At 34.7% G+C, this 19,583-nt stretch overlaps 3 protein-coding genes across 3 annotated transcripts; all 3 read right to left on the bottom strand.

Annotated features, from left to right (window-relative positions):
* Positions 1 to 882: 882 nt before the first annotated feature.
* LOC143529899 (uncharacterized) lies at positions 883 to 5,932 on the bottom strand. Its single transcript, XM_077025583.1, has 3 exons — positions 5,658 to 5,932; positions 5,442 to 5,564; positions 883 to 1,099 (listed from the first exon to the last, which is right to left on the bottom strand). The coding sequence occupies exons 1-3, from the start codon at positions 5,887 to 5,889 to the stop codon at positions 960 to 962; spliced, it is 495 nt and encodes a 164-aa protein (XP_076881698.1). The 5' UTR covers positions 5,890 to 5,932; the 3' UTR covers positions 883 to 959.
* Positions 5,933 to 7,897: 1,965 nt separating this feature from the next.
* Positions 7,898 to 9,293, bottom strand: LOC143529898 (eukaryotic translation initiation factor 5A). The gene is made up of 5 exons (XM_077025581.1): positions 9,128 to 9,293; positions 8,572 to 8,694; positions 8,424 to 8,480; positions 8,265 to 8,339; positions 7,898 to 8,145 (listed from the first exon to the last, which is right to left on the bottom strand). Exons 1-5 carry the CDS (start codon positions 9,248 to 9,250, stop codon positions 8,044 to 8,046), a joined length of 480 nt encoding a protein of 159 aa, XP_076881696.1. The 5' UTR covers positions 9,251 to 9,293; the 3' UTR covers positions 7,898 to 8,043.
* Positions 9,294 to 9,927: 634 nt separating this feature from the next.
* On the bottom strand, positions 9,928 to 12,314 carry LOC143529897 (uncharacterized protein At5g01610-like). The gene is made up of 3 exons (XM_077025580.1): positions 12,179 to 12,314; positions 11,408 to 11,462; positions 9,928 to 10,431 (listed from the first exon to the last, which is right to left on the bottom strand). Exons 1-3 carry the CDS (start codon positions 12,278 to 12,280, stop codon positions 10,052 to 10,054), a joined length of 537 nt encoding a protein of 178 aa, XP_076881695.1. The 5' UTR covers positions 12,281 to 12,314; the 3' UTR covers positions 9,928 to 10,051.
* Positions 12,315 to 19,583: the final 7,269 nt, after the last annotated feature.

Genomic DNA, 19,583 nt, shown 5'->3' with positions numbered 1-19,583 from the left:
TGTTCTTGCAGAAAAAGGAATGGTTAGGAAATTAAATTATAATTCTTAAGCTCAAACTTGTTAAACAAATTATATTATTACTATTGGATGAGTCTAGTTATGGACTTAACGATGCTTATAAGAGTAGAAGGGTAAGTTTACAAAACTTAGTGATATGGAGGTTATTCATGCTGCGTTCAAGTTAGTATCACATATTCAAAATACATATACAACACGTATAATTAATAACTTCAAAAGAAAAAAAGTAATTCTAATTTGTCAAAATTAGCATATCTATTCATGTTCATGCTGACAGGTTAAACTTATACTTCATAATTTTTATGCTTTTAAATTTTAAATTCTGTTTACAATAATAAAATAAAATGATAACCATAACTCGTTTATTTGATCGTATGCATCATGTATACAATTACTTTTGATAACATTAACTTTCTTTTGAAATAATAATATCCATTTTCGATATGTTCTTCATCATTGACAGCAACCATGACCAAATACCAACCAACCTTCATAAATGTGTTTTGGTCACTTTATATTGTTTTAACCACCACAAGGATCACCAATAAAGACATAAAAATAGGAAGAAGATAAGGGGCATTTTGGTAACTTGAAGAACAGAGAATTAATCTGTCACAACAATGACACAAATTTATGAACCAACCAAACTACAACATTCAAAACAGTCTGGTTATTATTAAGTTATTTAATGCATTTTGCCTCAATTTTTTACAGTTTCTTTATTAAATAATCTTAGCAACCTAAAGTATAAAAGCAAGTGGCAAGGTTTTGTGAAGTGGGTTAACAGTCAAAGAGATTTGTAAGAAAAGACTTAACTAAAATAAAATTTGAATTATTAATCATTTTTGTTTCAATGTTCCCAATTCCTGTAATTTTTGGGTATAAAGATTGACACAACAATAAATTAACAACAGTAAGGAAATTGGATAATATTATAATAATCAAGGTAGTTTACAAGGAGCTGTATTGTCTTTAGGCTTGTAATTTCCGAGCAATTCAGCGACACTTCTGCAACGACATTGATTTCCAGGCCGTGTTACATCACCGTATACTGCCATTTCAATAACGTCGAGCTCTTTATCTGCAAGCCGAATAATGTCATATTTCAGCTGAGGGAATAGTATAATAAAGCCAGAGTTTATTGCCTCTATTAAACTAAGTTTCTATTAATATTTTTTTTTAAAAGCTTTTATTTTCATTTAACTGGTATCTTAGTTGAGCTCCACCTGAAACATTAATAGTTTTTAATGTTTAGTGCTGTCTTTGTCTGTTGAATATGCTAGTTTAATCAGCATATATTTGTAGTTGTTGACTTTATTATATTCAAGTAAAGTCCTTTCAACTGAGATCATCATCAATCATTACAATAATAATTTAGAAGGTCTTCAACCCATTTGGCCCGTTTAATTCAATCTTTTATGGGTTAAGTTATCCTACATAGTCTCCTAAATCTAGGAAGGGGACAAAAACACAATGGATCGCAAAATATAACACAATGCTAAGAAATATGACACAATGTTGTTGAGGAAAAAAGACACAATGACGGAAAAAAAAAACACAAGGAGCAATGATAAATAAAAAGACACAATGATCTGAATAAAAAATCTAAAATCTCTAAGCTAGAAATTGAAAAGCAAAAACCTAAAATTTAATATCATAGAGTTCGATGAGTCGGCTCCAAGCCGCTAGCTTGAGTTCAATCAGAGTTCGTTTGATACCCTTCCTACGACTTCCTGTTTTTTGAAGACTGTGTATTTTAACCTTTACCTTTTTAGCGAAACCTAGTTGACCTGACAGAGAAATAAAATACAACCAAATCGACCCACAGAAAGATGTGGAGAATGAACGAATGATCGATGTAAATAAGTTCATGCATCTTATCTGAACAAAGTTTCATTAGGCAGAAGGGATATTCTATATGATTTAAGACCTATGTAATGTTACCAAACCCATGATGTAGTATAAACTCAACTATCGAAGTGGACGTGGAACCACAAAATAAGAGGTAAAATTGGAAACGCGTCATATTTGAAAACTTTGACCTTAAACTAGCCTGCTTAAATGAAATAAAATGAGGGTAATCCTTACAAGACTCTAAATCTTCCCAGAATTTACATGTTTGATAACTTTGACCTTTGGGTTCCAAGAATTTGCTATTATCTTTCAGTAATTCATATAAAAATTGAATCACTGGATCCAAAACTTCCTTAGTTTTGAAAGCATGTTTACCGTAAATCAAATCCAAACAATATTCAAGATAAAATACTTCTCATACTCTGCAGTTTGCATTCATTGACAAAGCCATGAGTTTCTTTTCCTCGTCAACATTTAAACGCATGTGGTATGCTTACATGCATTTACAAGCTCAATACTAAACTGACCACCTTGAATTCAGTTATCAAACATCAACTAGGATCCCGTATGCCATTTCTATGAAACAAGCCTGATTGAGGCTCAAAGAATTCGGCCCATACTCAATGTGAAATCACCCCACAAATAATAATAAAGGCGCAACCCAATGTCTAACCAAACCCAGAGGACAACCCCATGACACTCACCACCCCATTTACTCACTAAAGAATTTGCACCTCAATACTAAATTGACCATCTTGAATTCAGTTGACACTCACAAAGAGCATGCGACCAATGAAAAAGGTAAAGTGTAATCGAAACTTGAACTGTGGCATGCATACGCATAATCTTAACAATTAAAACTAAGTTTATAGCGTTTTAATGCAATTAACAATTACCATTTATGATTTCAGGGCTGATCTTCTCTTAACAGTTTATTATGGTCTCAGAATCATATAAAAATGGTTTTAATAGGTTAAAAGCACTTGACATGATACTATCCAAGTGATTAGAGTTAGACCGTTAGACGTTAAAATCGCATTTATCGGGTAACTTAAGTCATTTTAACAAGTTAGGGACTACAATGGTTAAAACTGACAAAAACACGTGTCAGGACTGTTTTAGACCGAAAATAAATACATCTAAACTAGATTTTATAAAACCCAACTCTTACACGAGCTTGAACCACCCTTACTGTTCAAAACCATATCACCAAAACAGGATAACTGGATAAGCAATCATTTTATTATAAACCATCTCATAACTTACATAAAGTTTATATAATCATTAACTCTACGGAGCCACACACGTATGTGGGTTGTACTACTTGACATGGGTCATAAGTGCCCACCTCTACATGGTGCTTCCCTAAAGGGACCGAGGATACTAGACTTTTGGCCAACATATAATGGGCCACTTGCTGTTACTGTTGACATTGTATACACAGTGTTGACAGTCGTCGCATACACCACAATTCGTAACATATATGTGTAGATTAGTGATGTAATATTGACAGGATTAACATTTAGACATTTATTTACTACTGTTTGCACTTTGCGGCCTCGGGTGCGGCTTAACTGGTAAACACAAACTTTATCTGTATATATACACCCACTCTACTGTTTCATCATTGTTGACTTATGTATCCTGTTACAAACTCACTAATTTTTTAACTAATGCATATTATGAGCATGTATTTCAGAGCGTTGACTTTGGCAAGACTATGAGGTTAGAAAAAGCTAGAAGAACAGTGTTGTAAAAATTGGGATTAATTGCCGACTAATCAGTGATTAATCACTAATTGGTACTCTACCAATGCGATTTCATATAATCGGACCAACAAATCGATAGGCGGGCGAAACTGGACCATCAGTTGAGAAAACTTATAGACTTGAAATTCGACATGCAATGTTAATGATTGTGTTGATTTGACATTTGTGATTTGTTTATGGTTTGACGTGATCTCATGATTAGTACATTCATGGATTATTGTAATTTGAATTAGACATCAACACCTCCCATGATGACATTTTAACACTTTCCACTGCCTTAAGTTTGGTACCAACTGGTCACGTGAAGCCTTGGGGAACCAAGGTGTGAAAAATTGGTATCAAAGCCGAAAGTTTTAGCAAACTACATACTTTATATTTATCTAGGCTTTAAATGTAATACATTAGGGACCAAGACTAATAGGACTATGACAACACAAGGCTATGACTTTACTAAATGCTTGATGTCTTCTTAAGGGTTTGACTGCTAAGATTCTGGCCATTAAGTAGTAACCATGACCTGACTAGAGGACAACTATACGTTATAAGATGTTGACTTTTACACTGATGCAGATTATGACTAGAAGTCTGCAAACAACGACAGAGGTAAAGAGTTGTATCAGGGAGCTGGATCATCCAGCTTTAGGCGCCAAGTGCTCATAGGGAATGTATTTAGATTCCCACCTGCTGTTGCAAGATGCCTAAGGCTCCCATATCATTAACACACCAAGGAAGTCGGTTCGGCTGGCAACATCACTTACGGACACCATAAGCAAGCTCCCTATGCATGCACCTGCTGAGGTGGAGGATCTTGCCCAACGTAGCTTTCAAATCGGCCACTTGCAATGGTATGACCCATATCCCTCTAGCAGCCTGCGAGCTAGCTTCACCTATCATCCCACTGCGAAGGATCCATATCGCCGTCCAGGCCTTATCCCATGACACCTGATCAGTATGTTGGGTGTGCAATCCGAGAGGCAGGGGAGGTGCGACACCAACTAAATGAGAGAGAGTACAAGCTGTTGGGGACTCTGAGGATCATATCCAACAAGTAGTCAAAGTCAAGGGCTGAATATAGATAAGTCGAAGTCAAGAGGCGAGTTTAGTGAAGAAAATTCTGTGTGACCTTTTAGTATAAATAAAGCTAGATCATTGCTTATTGTCCATTGTGTAAGCTGTCAAACTTATTTATTCGTATCGTAATTTGGAGAGTAGGCCCACTCGAACAGGGCCAACCGCTATCATATTTCTAACAAAAATCTAGCCTATTTTAATCCTGTTAATCGAGTTTCTATCAGACTTATTACATGTGTTCCACAAATTACTGTCTACCATGTAATAAACACCAAGTGATTCCACTCGTGTCAGACCTTATGACATTGACTTTATTTCTGTATTGAACATCAAAACGTTGAGAAACTGAATAAAAACTATGTCGCAATATTTGATCCACGTTATTTTGGTCGAATATGTTAAATTGAGGTGAGTCCATTTTAGTTGAATGAATTGGTGCTGAATATGAAGATCTGGTTGATTCATCTCCCTGATGCTTTAAGTGCGTTTGAGTTTATGTAAATCCAATCCTGAGGTAATCACATTCATTATCATCTGCATTATTATTTTATTTTATTTTTTTGCAATGTGGTTTTATACTTGTTTTTTATCTGCAGGGAGACGAAGTTCCTAAGGTTTAAGCAATGCATATATACAAAGTAGTAAGGGTGATAACAACTAGGGCTCATAAACAACAACTGGTATATTTAATTAAAGTTAAAATGATAGTATGATGCAGAAAAGACAGACCAGTGAAATGAATATCACACGAGTAACCGCGCAGGTGAGTTTTACTTAAATGATTCCTATCCGCTTTGTATCTGTTAACCCTAGTTTGCAGAATCTGACAATTCTCAACCACCGATTCACCACCTACAAAATCAATCACACAATGATTAAATCCGATCCGGTTCAATTATTTACAAATTTACAAACACTGAACTGAAAACAAAATGTAAAGAGGACCTTTGGAGAAAGGAAGAATGTGATCGTACTCAAAGCAAAGGCAACCCTGGCAATTACAGAAGCGCTTGCAGACGACGTTGCCGGCCGCGTCTTTACGCCACCGTTCCGGATGCCGCCCGGGGACAATCTCGGCTTTCGCCCAGCAGAGCTTCTTTGCCATGGCGTCGAAGAATCTCGGCCTATCGTCCTTCCCACGGTGGGGTGATGACGGAGCAGGAGGATTAGAACTCATGATTAGAGGATTGGGGAAAAATGATAATAATGGAGTTGAAGCAAGGAAGAAGGTGTTTGGACAAAATGCCATACACTAACTAATGTTGGAATGGAAGTAATTTCCAACTTAATAGTCAGTAACGTGTAGGTGACTGGGTTGAACCTATTGGGCCTATGAGATTCATTATTATGTAATGGGTTTATGGGGTTACAATTAGAGTTTATTATATTTGGTAATAAGTTATGTTAGTCTATATAAACCGATGTATGGTTAGGCATTATAGAGTGTGGTGTGAGGTGTAACCGAGTTAGGGTTCATCTAGAGACACACACAAGATGTAACCGAGTTAGGGTTCATCTAAGGTGGAGTAGATGTAACTGAGTTAGGGTTCATCAAGAGTCAAACCGAGTTAGGGTTTGAGGGTTTGTAATCAGTTTTTTGAGTAATATTTTCTGATTAATATAAACGAGAGTTATTCGTTTAATTCGTGTGTTGATTATCGATACGGGACTTGACCGTATACTGCAGATACAGACAGACCGTATGATAACATCGGGGTATACGGGTACAAAATACGAGTTCGTGCATAACATCATGTAAAATGGTTACAAATTGTGAAAATGGTGTTTTGTGTGAAATTTATATTGTTCGTATCATCTCATACTGACTCATAACTTATATGATGGGGTGATATATATGACTCTACGGTTTTACCTTAATTAAACTTAAACTATTATTATACAGCGAAAATAACTGAGAAACTGATGACTCCATTTTGTTTTTGTCGATAATTATTGTGATGGTACGGGTATGATATGTGCATGAGCAACCAAATTAAATCAAATGAGTCAACATTAGAAATTAACCTTTTTTTAAATAACATTAACTAGTAATTAGCTTGTATTCATTTAAGTAGTTAACACAGAAAAATCTATTCTCCAAAGGTGGTCGTAATTTTTTTTAAACGACGACTATCTTTAGTATGACCGGTCGGCTTGCGGCCGATCCTGATTTGGAAACCCCCAGAGAGTTTCTCTCAAAGAGCATAACCCCTTGTTCCGGGTCCTTCCCACATCCTTAGAGAACTTTCTTTCATGATACTCACTTAACAGTTAACACCAGTTACGCCGCTGCAATGCCACAAGAGTCAAAACCTCCTATATGACTAGGATAAAACCTCCTACGCAGTTAACACCAGTTACGCTAATGTAATATTTAAAGAGATGGGTAAATTGAGTAAATTTGGATAAACAATGGTTCATTTTTTGTTTATTTTTTAACATATTTGAATGTGGTTGTGAGTGAAAGAGAGTATAAAGAATAATGATGTAAAAAAGGTATTATTTAATTCTATATGAGAGAAAAAATGTAATGCTTTTTAGTGTAATCATAGAGAAAAATAAAAAGACCGATGTGAATGCTCTAACACCATCATCACCATTCACCAACCATGAACACTCCACATCGCCACCATTGACAATAGCAATAAAATACAAACACAACCAAAAAACCCAAACACAACAAATCCATCATCACCATTCACCAACATGAACACTCCAACATCATCGCCGCCATTGACTTTAGCAAGAACTCACAAACGCAGCCGAAATACAAAATCTAATTCGACATACGACATAGTCGTGATAACATGTCCAAACCAAATGTCATAGCATATAATATGGAAGACATATAACCGAAACATAAGCCATTATTCTAGACATGTACATACTAAACACTATACGGAACAAGATTGCATACCATTCAAACCAACCTAAAGGACACATTTTTTAATCAACTGGGCTAAACCAAGCTTAACTTTCTATTACGCTCAAACTCAGTTAAACAATCATTAACGTATCTATACCATATATAAGGTCCGGCTTCGTCACCTCTACCAACCTTTGACTCCATACCTACATACCTAACTCTTAACGACCATAGAAACAACCTTTGTATTTCAATACCTTAAAAGAGTAGAAATTTTAAAAAACAAACACAACACACAGACACCATTATCATATTTGCAGCAGCCCTAACCCAATATCATAGCCGCTGCATGCTTTCAATAAAACAAATCCAGAGTACATCAAAAGGAAGTAAAACCTTAACATATCCAAACAGAATTACAACAGAAGCTTCTGCTGCTACTGTTGCCGGTGGCGGTTCAAGAGTTTACTTGGGACCGATGTCCTTGAGAGCACAAATCTGCTCCTCACCCATTGCTGACATCACACTCACCACCAGATCCTTTCCCTCTGCAAATCCATCCTTGATCTGCATTCATGATAACCAGTAGAAAGTCAGTAATACAATAGTTCATATGTAACAACACTCGTTTGTATTAATCTGATATAAATAACATAAGAAAGTTGTATGGCGTGACATTAACATACCTGTGTCAGGAGAGCATCATCAGTTGGGAGCTTCAGATCATCCTTGGTGTTACCATTTTCAGTCAACAAACTCACCTGAGACAGCATGATCATAAATGAAAAATCATAACCAAAATCCAAAATATTATTAAAGAAAATAAAGTCATGAATGAAAAGTACAAATCCATCCTCAGAAATATCAATTAGCTGGTAATCAGTACGGCTAACATGAGGAACCTGCAAACCACATACAGGAACAGACCGGTTAATTCATTATTCAAGAAACGGGATAAAATCATAAACAGACAAAAAAACAAGAAGTAATTACATCACAATTGTGGGAGGAGGGCACGATATCTTCAAGCTTCTTCCCATTGAAGATGTCGATAGCAACAAAATGACACTTAGCATGACCATGCTTGCCAGTCTTGGAGGTAGAAACTTCCACAACCTGTTACAATTTTGGTAATTTTATCCAACATCATAAAACCATAACTCTTTAACATGTTTAATACAAAATTAACAATGTTTACAAACAAAAAAAGTCAAGTCTGTCATGCGCGCGCTCGGATTTTAAGACCAAAGTTTTTATTAGAAATTCGAAGTTTAAAAGCATGGATCTTTTTCCCTAAGACACTAAAAGCTTAAGATTCAATGGCCACCAAAAGCTTGTTGATTTATTTAAAGTAAGTTGCCATTTTATCCTATCTCATCCTGTGATTGTACAGTACAGCCAATCAATGCATCAATTTAAAAAAACAAACCCCTAAATCAACATCACAAACATTGAAATTGAATCCAAGTAACAGATCTAGGTCAAAGTATCCCTATTAATAAAAGAGCAAATGAATATGAATAAAATAATTAAAAATTAAAAGGTAAACCTTGCAAGCTCGATTTTTGATGACGATGTGGCCGCCCTTGCGGATAGTACCGGCTTGCTGAGGGTAGGTCTTGGAAGCACCGGCGTCGGCCTTGGATTCAAACTGATGCTCTTCGTCCGACATAATAATAATAATAATAATAATAATAATAATAATAATAATAATCTAATCTGATGGATGGATCGATTGACAAGGCGATGAATGGAACTGAAGACAAGAGCAGAGGGGCGGAGCGTGGTGAGCTGAGGGTGTCTATATATATGTGTGTGTGTTTGTATCGAGGGTTTACTCACTACTGCTTTTTGTATGTTAGTACCTACTTTTTAGTTTTGCCATCACATGCTACATTGGCATGAAATCAATCAAAAATTTATTGATTTTTCTTGTCTCCCATAACTCCGACCACCACCGAAGATAAAAGAATAGTATGCTTTGTCAAGTGCAAATTCAAGAACAAATATCGCCTCGATGATCATCAGAATCATAAGATAATCAATTTGGTTTTGTTAGTGAGAAAGCAGTAGTGATTGGTTGTTAAGCAATAAAATTAGTAATAAATGTTATAACTAAAGACCAATTGGTCCAATGGTAGCCGGAAGGTCATAGGTTTGAGCCCAACTTAGAGCATTTTATTCCGGGTTAAGTAAGAAGGTTTTCTAGTTGTGGTGGACTGTTTATTCAATACCATTTCAAGTTAATACTTCAATCAATCACACACACACAATTAAATAAATAAAAAAATTAAATCTCAAATAGGCAAAACACTAAAAAATTATAAAAAGAATATATCAGTTATCGTAAGAATAAGCTTCCATAAAAGATTATTCAGGAACAAAGACCTACCAATGAATAAGTCATAAACACCAAATATTAACACCACAAATGCCAAATCACAAGAAAACAAATATGATTCTCTTGTCAAATTTAGTATTCTTCAACTCGAGTAGCATCACGAGGCGTCTCGTAAGCCTCTCGAGGCCGTGACTTTTTCACGCCGGCCGTGAACCACACTTTATCGGACCGATAATTCTCCACCACAACGCTCGAAACTTTAACCCAAACCACCACTTTGGTCTTCATTCCTTCAATCACCGTGAACTTTCCCCTTGACACAAGCCCTTTGACCCGAGTTGCATACCTTATGACTGATTGGTCCTTAAAAATCACCTCACAAGGTGAAGGTAAGTGCACCACGAGCTTTAGCTTTGACTCGTCAAACTCATAGCACGTTATGTTTTGTGGGAATAATCCCAGTGGAAGGTTGTATTCTCTAAGGAAATCGGGCAACGGTTTCAACGGCTTTCCTGTGAAAAATATCAGTTATCATACAACAACAATTTTTCAACTCACAAAAGAAATTTGGCCCGTTTATTTATTTTCATTTATTTTTCTGGTCGCGTGGCCCTTGCAATATCCTGCTAATGAGTGAAATTTGCGCTTAGGATTTTTTTTTTTTTTGGAAAATAGTTAAATTGTTAGATGTAACTACCATAGTTATCAAATGCGATAAGTGCTCGAAAGCGTTGAGGCTGGGCCTAGCGCCCAAGCGATAAGCGCAAATAAAGTGTCCGATTTAAAAAAAAAGAGCACATTAAAAAAACAGAATTCTAACTAAAATAGAACATCTTAATAAGAAACATATATTCATTCTTGAAATAGTTCATAGAACAAACAAAAACCAAAACATGAAGTACCAAGTACATCTTAATAATTAGAAAAACCTAATCATCAACACATCTATCATAATATCCAGTAATTCAACAACTCTATAAGCATTCATTTTAACTGTCAAGAACAACAATTTGATCCATCCTCAATTGAAGCATTAGAACATCTATCATAATATCCAGATTTCCAAAAATTAAAAAACTAAAACCTAATCACAAATTCTGAATATTGTAATCATTTAGTAACTGAAGTAAAATGATATTTAATACACATGGGAAGGTTGTGAACAAATTACGGTGCTTTAATAGTGGAGTTTTAGGTACTGCTAGAGAATAGCAAGATGTTGTTTAAATGGTATTTAATACGCATGGGAAGGTTGGGAACAAATTACTGGCACTTTAAATATCTGGGGCATGCAACTCGCAATTAATTCGTTTCGCGCTTTAAATGCGCTTAAGCGCAAAAGCACTCGATTTTAACAACTATGGTAACTACAAAAACTATATTATTATAGTAAGTTCTAATTTGAATTAAAATGACTTAAGAGATTTTATGCATTATAAATACGCCCTGGGCGGTTAAACCGAGTCACTGGGAGAAGTAATTCATTACCTTTTAGCTTGTCAAATACCCATTTTGCCTTCTTTTCCACAGTATTTGAGAATGTCTGCAAAGATGAAAGCAAATTTTAACTTAACAATATAGAAAGATTTAATGAAAAATTCAAAAATATATATTGATCTTATTGGTGCATCACTACAATTCACAAACTTCTGGAAAGCTCATGTTTATGAGTGTTGATCAAAAGTCATAAGACACACATTAGAACTGAAAAATGAATCAAAGTCTCAAAGTAAGTTATATAAGGTAAGTGTCCAGGACTAACGGTTTCTGTTCGCCACATCACTCCAAGGCCGAAAAGGTCTGTCTTAATTACTGAGATGATAATGAAGATAAGCAACAACTTTAATCAACCAACTCCTACTACCTCCTTACATGTTTCACCTATTTCTATACCTCACATCACAGATTCTAAGAGAGAATGAAAAATGTAACGACAATGAATAGAAAGAACATTGCATAATAATAACGAAAAATCCTACATTATATTCCGTAAAACAAAGCGAGCCAGCGAAAATCCATTGGGTTAGATCATATTCCAGTTTGACAAAATTACCATTGATATGAAAATTAGAGATAAATAAATGCATTAATATAAATACTTTTGGTAGTTAAATTGAATTGGGAAATTAGGAGAGTGAAAACCCTAACGGTATTCTGGTAATGACATACAAAACAATGAAACCCTAACTAATGGAAGTTTAATAAAACCAAAATTCAGATCTAATTGAAAGAACCTAAAATGTATAAACAATTAAATACCGTAAGATCTTTTGAAATGTTGTTGATCTCTTCCTTGGCCTTGTTGGAGACCCAGAAACTGCCTGCTTTGATGCTTCCAGCCTTAGTCAATGCCTTCTCCATTCTTAGATTAGATCTACGGCTGTCGACGAGATTTATTTCATTCACTCTTTACCTCTCTCTCTCTCTCTCTCTCTCTCTGTTCCATAGCTTTATTATCCAAGAATTTCACCAGAATTTCCAGCTGTCTTTTCATTCATGGTCCGTCAACTTTGTAATGTGTTGTTTTTAGTCCCTTAATGTCACTTTGAGTTTTAAGTTGTTTTTTGAACGACGTTAACATGACTGGGTGGTCGCAAGTTGGCTTGCGATTGACCCCAGGGTTTGGAACCCGCAAAGCGTTTCTCCCGAAAAGCATAACCCCATAGTTCTTGGGTTTTCCCCGCGTACTCAGATGAACCTTTTCCATTGATGCCACTTGACATTAGTTGCGTTGCCACAAGAGCCGAACCCCTCTGACATAAAACAAGTAGTATAAAACCCCCTGTATGGCTTAGATTCGAATTGATGACCTTCCGAATGAAGTATGGTTCTTATCCTCATTATCATAACCACTTAGGCTAGCCCAGAAGATTTGAGTTTCAAGTTTACAAGGCTCTTATGTTATTTTTATGTAATAAAAAATAAAACTAATGTAAATTTAAAGAATGCTTCAAATTTTTGTGTACTCTTGATTTATTAAAAACTCAATTCTAAACACCAAATTGTGAAGTTGAAATGATGTTTTATAAAAACCTAGACGTGTATTGTATAATAAGTTGATTACCTAAGATGTTTTAAGGTTGAATGTTACTACGTTAGCCTGTCACCTAGATTGATTGTAAATTATTCATAAACAACTTATTTACAGTTTTACACAAACTATTATATACCAAGTTTGTAGGTAACACGTCTAGGCCATTCCAACAATCCAAACACTCAAACGTCAAATTTTAAAAAATCTAACGTATTAGAAGACTATTAGTCGATAGATCCATATGTGGGGATTTTTAAACCAACTTACCCAAAAATATTCAAAATGGAACTTTAATTTAAGAGGGGAAAAGGCAAAAATAGCCCAATAAAAAGAACATCAATGTTACAATCCCTTTTAGTTACATCCAACAACCATCAAATTGACTCTTTACCTCTTTTCCAAACCACTCCAAACAATACAAAGACAATGGTGTAACCTTAAATTTGTAAACAAATTAACTCCGAGTAAATAAATGAGAATGCTCCAAAATGTCTAAAAATTGACGCAAATAGACACATGTGAAGACTAGTACTTCCAAATATATAAACATCTTATCTTATGTGTTGATTACCTATTATGATATGATATTTGTGTAATCTTTTCTCAGGTTTTGTATGTTATGCATTCTCTTTCATTTTTCCCATGAAAAGCTCTTCGCATTCCAAAGCGTATTATGTTTGTGTGAACTTTCATAATCTGAAACAAAACAACGTGCTTATACAAAAGACACTAGTTGTTTGTTACTAATTAAACAATTTCGCCGAGTGTTTGAGAGTTGAAGGCCCATGCTTCAATGTGAGTATAAACAATCAAGTTATGTTACAGTAAACTTGGCTATTGATCCTTCAGTTTAAAACAATGTTGTAAAAGTAGGTTTACAAGGCCGAGTATGTGATACCCGGCAAAATAAAAAGTATTACTATATTCCATAAACGAGATTAGGACATGTTTAGGCTGGATTAAGTGAAGACTAAGACCCATAAGTTAAATATAGTATTTTAAGCTAAGAATGAAGGGAATATATATATTGTAAAACATGTGAGAAGTGAGACGGAATAAAGAAATTCCGGTGATAAATAACGGAGAAACGAACGTATTCGGTTAAACGTGTGAAAATTTAACCCGACATTCAAGAAGGTGTCCAGGGGTGAATCCATTTGAATATTTTATAGGATCGAAAACCAAGAACACAGGCGAAAACGTGGCTCAATTCTGAGTTATAACGAAGCGGGAAAATGCAAATTAGTATTTTTGAACACGGTTGTTAAAGCCCATGTACCGATGAGCTTGTAAAAGCTGATATTATCTCCGTAATTGAGGTTTATTATTTGGATAAAATAAACCGAATAGACACCATAATTTTGGATGAGTTGTTTTTGGTAAAATCAACTATGCTATGTTTATTAAGTTTGGAGTAACACAGAACCGACACCGGTAAACGATTGATAATAACTTATTAGCGGATATAATAAGTTAACGAGACAAATTTAAGTCGAGAACGAAATAATTATTTTGATGAAATGAATTTGGAAAATACAACGTCACTCGAAGTAGCGGGATCGTTGAAGCGAGAAACCGAAACACAATCGTAAAACTCGTTCCAAACCGCACCTATATAAGGTGGGTCACCCCACTTTTTATCCATTTAACAACATATTTTCTGAAATCTAGAGAGATAGAGTAGAGAGAAGGCAGAGAATTCCGGTGGTGGAGCGGGGAGGTCCGGTGGTGGTGCGTGGCGGTCCGGCGGTGGTCGGTGGTGGTCCGGCGTAGTGGTCTGGTGGCGGCCGAATTCCGTATTTTACCCGGAACCATTTTTCGACCTCCCGAACGCAATGGTAAGCTCCGATCGTCCTAATTTTGAGCTTAAGTTTGTTAAAAACAAGTTTTAAAATCTGGACAGATTGTATTATTCTTGCATGTCCACAAAGATCGGTCTATAACCGAAGATCTAACGGTCCGATCATATTGATATTTTTACAGAGGGTTCATAACCCATAGATAATCATTTTGAACGGTGGAGATGAGGATTGGAGTTGCTTAGGCTGGGTTTCTAAACCCGTTTTATTGTTCAGCTCGCTGGGCGGATTTTGAAAACACATCTCTAAAGAAATACAGATTCTCGGAGATATGGCCATCGGACGAGCTGAAATTTTCGGTGAACCTTTCTAACATATAGATATTTGATTCCACCGAAGGGATATATGATCAGATGTTTAGATGGTGAGTTATAAGATTAGTAAGTTACTGGTCAGATTATAGAACGAAAATAGTTTCTTAAAACGAGTTGCATGTAGGTTTTAAGGTGTCGTACGGACAATCCGAGACCGGAGAAACGTTCGTGAAGCAAAAAAGAACACGTTGATGTATCCGGATCGCATTGCATGCGGGTTTTGAGCAGATTTCTAGACTCGAACCGTACGCGAGGAGGTATATCGTTTATATCTTTAAGTGTTGAAAGAATTGGATAACAAGAAAATTAATATAAATATTGTTATCGGAAATGACTTGGACAATGAAAATCTTGTTAATAATTATTTAGAAAACCGCTAGATACTATCGAGTGATAAAAATGGTACAACTGAGACTTGGACGATTTCGTGCGTTTATAAAAATTTATAAACACAATATTTGGACTGAAATAGTTTACTCGGATAGTGACCACAATTAATATTAAAAATAAATATATATACTTTTAGAAAATGTAAATTTTTATATAAAATATGAAAACAAAGTTTTTATATAAAGAATATTAATATAACACGTTTCGGTATAAATAATAATAACGATTATATTATGTTTTGTAAAGAAAGTGGTATATAATATATTTGTCAGAATTCAAACACTCGTCTATTAATAAAAGAATATTATATTTTAAAATAACTATATATACTTTTATTAAACAACGTCCAAGTGTAGTTTCAAAATCATATATTAGTTTTACAACGATTATTTGAAACGATGGTGTTTCAATATATTATAAGATATTTTAAAACATTCGATAAAGCTGAGATTTTTCCTAAACAATAAAAGTTTGTAATTTAATTATTAAAATTACAATAAATAAGACACGTAGGGATAAATAAATTAAGTTATGATAGGATTCCATTTGTATATATGTTTATGTGTTAATATACTTGGTATTAAACATTGGAATCTGGTTATCATTTGGATGACCATTAATAAGATCTTGACGTTGATTGGCATATTATCACACATAAATGTTATTTGAGCTGAGGCAAATGTGAGTTTTCTCGTAAATCCCCACTTTTAAATGTTTTAATGATTTATAAATGTTTTTGGGGGGGAAAGTATGTAAAGAAAATGGCTATATATTTTACAAATTGTGTTAAATGGGATGAGTCTTTATAAAAGGAAAAACCGTTAACCTAGGAAAAGGGCCTAAAAATATTGGTAGATCTATCGGGGCGACGCCCCCCCACTCTTCCAGTCGCTCTGGTTGAAAAGGTGGAAATATTTTGATTTTGGTATGTTTCGAGTTTATTATAATGATAGTCATACATGTGTTGTACTCTTTGCTCGTTTACAACTAACACGTTTTGTTTAAGAAATATATAGCTATGTTTGGAAAAGTGGAAATTAAATTCACATTGAAAAAAACAGTGAATAATGAAATTTATCATTGAAAAGAATGATGAATAAATGTGAGTAAAGTTGAGAACTGTTACATCCTGGTTTTTAATTGAGAAACTCACCAACATTCGTGTTGACAAAATTATTTTAACATACTTTTCAGGTAAATGAAGAAAATGGATGCTTCGTGAAGGATTCAGGAAAATTGTATTGTGCGTTTGAATGAATGATAGTTGGACTTGTAATTTAAAATAGAGCCGTGCATGTTTGACACGTGTAAAACTCTGATATTTAATAAAGTCCAACTAATGGTTCATTATTTTGAATATGATTGGCTGAACAGCATCTGTCACCACCCAAATTAACAAAATTAAGTCTTCCGTTGCCAAGTTAACAATTTTGGGGTGTGACAGAGTACACTTCGAGTACTCACTATAAGGTATGTCGTCGAGGAGATTTTCTTTAACTCCGCCTAGTTACTAAGAATCGGTCAAAGCTGGTCAACCTTAGCAAGAACCGCATCTAGTCGATGAACCTGGACCGAGTGTGACTTTAAAAAAATAAAATATAATTCGTATTTTTATAATATTATGAACAAATATTATTTTTTTACTTAATTATTAGCAATTGTTAAAGTAAATTATTATTTAAAAATGTATTTCTCTTATTTATATTGATATTCAACTATTTTGTTATAAATATTAGTAAACTTATGATATTTGACGTATATATGATATCCAAAAAATAATTTTTTTATATTTACTATGTCCGAGTACTCTCCGAGTACTCCCCGAGAACTCCTAGTACACCCAACTCCTCGATCAGCCGCTTAGGATCTGCGTAGCGACTTTTACAACCTTGGTTTACAAATAATAAAATAATAAATAAAAACAAACCTTAAAAAGTAAATTTAAACACTTGGATATATAAACCAGGACCAAACCTATTCTAACACCAATACTAAACAAACAAATAACTTAATAACCTAACTAAATAAAACTAAACATTTAATTTATGCCTCTAAACTAATTTTCTTCACTCTTTATCCAAATCAATCTATTATCCAACCCAACTAAAACTCCTTGTTTTCGTGGCATTGGCGCATGATCCATCCAACTACCTACAGAAACCTTAACGGTACCCTTGTCACAAACACTCCTTAATATCTTAGCATCCTCGACGTACATCATTATGTGTACTACACACAAAAAACAATGGATCTCAAACCCCGACATGAAGTTACATTGGCATGTCTTCTTATCAAGTTATGCGCTTCCTCTAAATCGTTAACTAGATCCAAAACCTCAGTTATGAGGCTAATGCTGGGGAATTTTGTGATGAACGCTTAGATAATCCGAGAGTCATATGCACTTTAAGATTAATTTTTTTTTGGTGATTCTTCAAATACTTAATCGGATAAGACTCAGACGAGACAAGAATTTTATAACTGGATGTGTGAAATCGGAAAATCCTTTTTGCAGATTAGGGTTGGTAAACCGCCTTCGTCAGTTTCCATTCTGAAATTATGCTTTATAAAAATGTGCTTATTTTGACCTAGGATTTTAGTGTGACAAAATCTGAAAATTCGCTTTCTAATTAATTTTTGATAAAACTATAGTTGCGTCGTCTGCCTCTCAAACTCTGCTAGAGGTGCTGCCAAGTCGATCAAATTTTAATTCGTGTGTACCTTGGCCCGCCAAGTCTATAAAATTTTAACTTGCATGTAACCTTTTGACCTGTTAGCAAACAAAACTTTATTCCAGTATTTATACCCAAAACTGTTTTTTTATAAGTTTCCGAAACAAATCTTCACTGGTTCTAAAATGCCAAAAATGCCCTTTTAGATGGAAGTTGTTCAAGAACTGCTATTTGACATAAAAAAAAAGTCAAAATGTTGTTTAAGACATGCTGTGACATACAAGACATGCAATTTTTATATACAAAAAAATCCTTTTTTTTTCCAATAACTAAACTTATACTTAAAATATATCCTAAATACCACAATGAACATGTCTTTAAGTTATAATTATAATTATAATATTTATGTTAATTTTGACTCTTCTCATGCATTTGATCATAAATATATATTTTCTACCTAATGTACAACTATTTAATGCGCTATTGTACTATCATTTACATACACACGACAAGTGGTTTTGTTAAATTTGCGGATTGGATCGGTTCAAAACTAATTTCACCCAAACTGGTTTTGGGATCAATTTCAGGTCTTGACCCGGTTTGATCGTGCGGATCTACTCTCAAGTGCATCATAGCCCTATCAAATAATGTTTGTCCCAGATATATATCAAAGTGTAACATTTACAATACAAAAAAAACACATGTATTGGAAAAAGGAAAATTAATAACAGAATCTAGTTTGATATCAGAAAATTTATTGAACTAATGTTCAACATGATCTAATGATTCAAATACAGCATATGAACACTAAACATAAAACCATGATGCATCTTCAAGAATCAGAATCGTACTCTTCAACTTCCGGTTCCTCCACACACGCAACCGCAAACCACAGCGGCTGATCCACTCCACGAAACGACCACACTTGAATCTTCGACTTTATCTTCAAAAACAACTTATTCTTATCAACCGCTCGGTTACATCGTTAACCACCACGGGCGAACGGACTGCTTGTCTTGTTACCTTTATCTTCTTCTTCTTCTTATCACCTTCCTCGGACATTGACAACTTTCTCTTCTTAGTTGTCTCGTAAACGTTTGTCTCTAGGCCTAACTCCTTGTCACGAAAGTATTTCAACATGCCATTCGCGAGTTCGTGAATCTTTCGGAGATAATCGTTGTCTTCAGTCGTTGACCTTCGGTTGCATGTTCTTGCGGGTACATCTTCAATCATCAGAACTGTATCCGCCATGAATGCTTGCTACACTTTACGATTAAGAAATTAGGGTTTGATTTCTAGTGTTTGGATAATAATAATATTGTGATTATCATCGATGGTGTACATGTACTTATAAGGTGGTGAATAGATGTGCGTATGAAGAAAACAAACCGAAATATT

The sequence above is a fragment of the Bidens hawaiensis genome, unplaced genomic scaffold, assembly GCF_021521415.1.
Source record: "Bidens hawaiensis isolate Kalapana, Puna unplaced genomic scaffold, B.hawaiensis_p1.1 tig00008762_1, whole genome shotgun sequence".
Classification (NCBI taxonomy): domain Eukaryota; kingdom Viridiplantae; phylum Streptophyta; class Magnoliopsida; order Asterales; family Asteraceae; genus Bidens; species Bidens hawaiensis.
The sequence above is the reverse complement of the archived record's forward strand: the minus strand, read 5'-3'. Positions and strand labels throughout refer to the sequence as shown.

Bases quoted from the DNA above. Each gene is read 5' to 3' on its own strand.
- LOC143529899 (XM_077025583.1), bottom strand. From the start codon at position 5,889: ATGAGTTCTAATCCTCCTGCTCCGTCATCACCCCACCGTGGGAAGGAC. The intron at 5,565-5,657 runs GTCCTCTTTACA...TTGATTTTGTAG, and splicing joins CATTCTTCCTTTCTCCAAAG to GTGGTGAATCGGTGGTTGAG. The intron at 1,100-5,441 runs GTCTGTCTTTTC...TTCGGCTTGCAG, and splicing joins GTGTGATATTCATTTCACTG to ATAAAGAGCTCGACGTTATT.
- LOC143529898 (XM_077025581.1), bottom strand. From the start codon at position 9,250: ATGTCGGACGAAGAGCATCAGTTTGAATCCAAGGCCGACGCCGGTGCT. The intron at 8,695-9,127 runs GTTTACCTTTTA...AAATTGTAACAG, and splicing joins TCAAAAATCGAGCTTGCAAG to GTTGTGGAAGTTTCTACCTC. The intron at 8,481-8,571 runs GTAATTACTTCT...TGTGGTTTGCAG, and splicing joins CCTCCTCCCACAATTGTGAT to GTTCCTCATGTTAGCCGTAC.
- LOC143529897 (XM_077025580.1), bottom strand. From the start codon at position 12,280: ATGGAGAAGGCATTGACTAAGGCTGGAAGCATCAAAGCAGGCAGTTTC. The intron at 11,463-12,178 runs GTATTTAATTGT...TCATCTTTGCAG, and splicing joins ACATTTCAAAAGATCTTACG to ACATTCTCAAATACTGTGGA. The intron at 10,432-11,407 runs GTAATGAATTAC...TATTTTTCACAG, and splicing joins GGTATTTGACAAGCTAAAAG to GAAAGCCGTTGAAACCGTTG.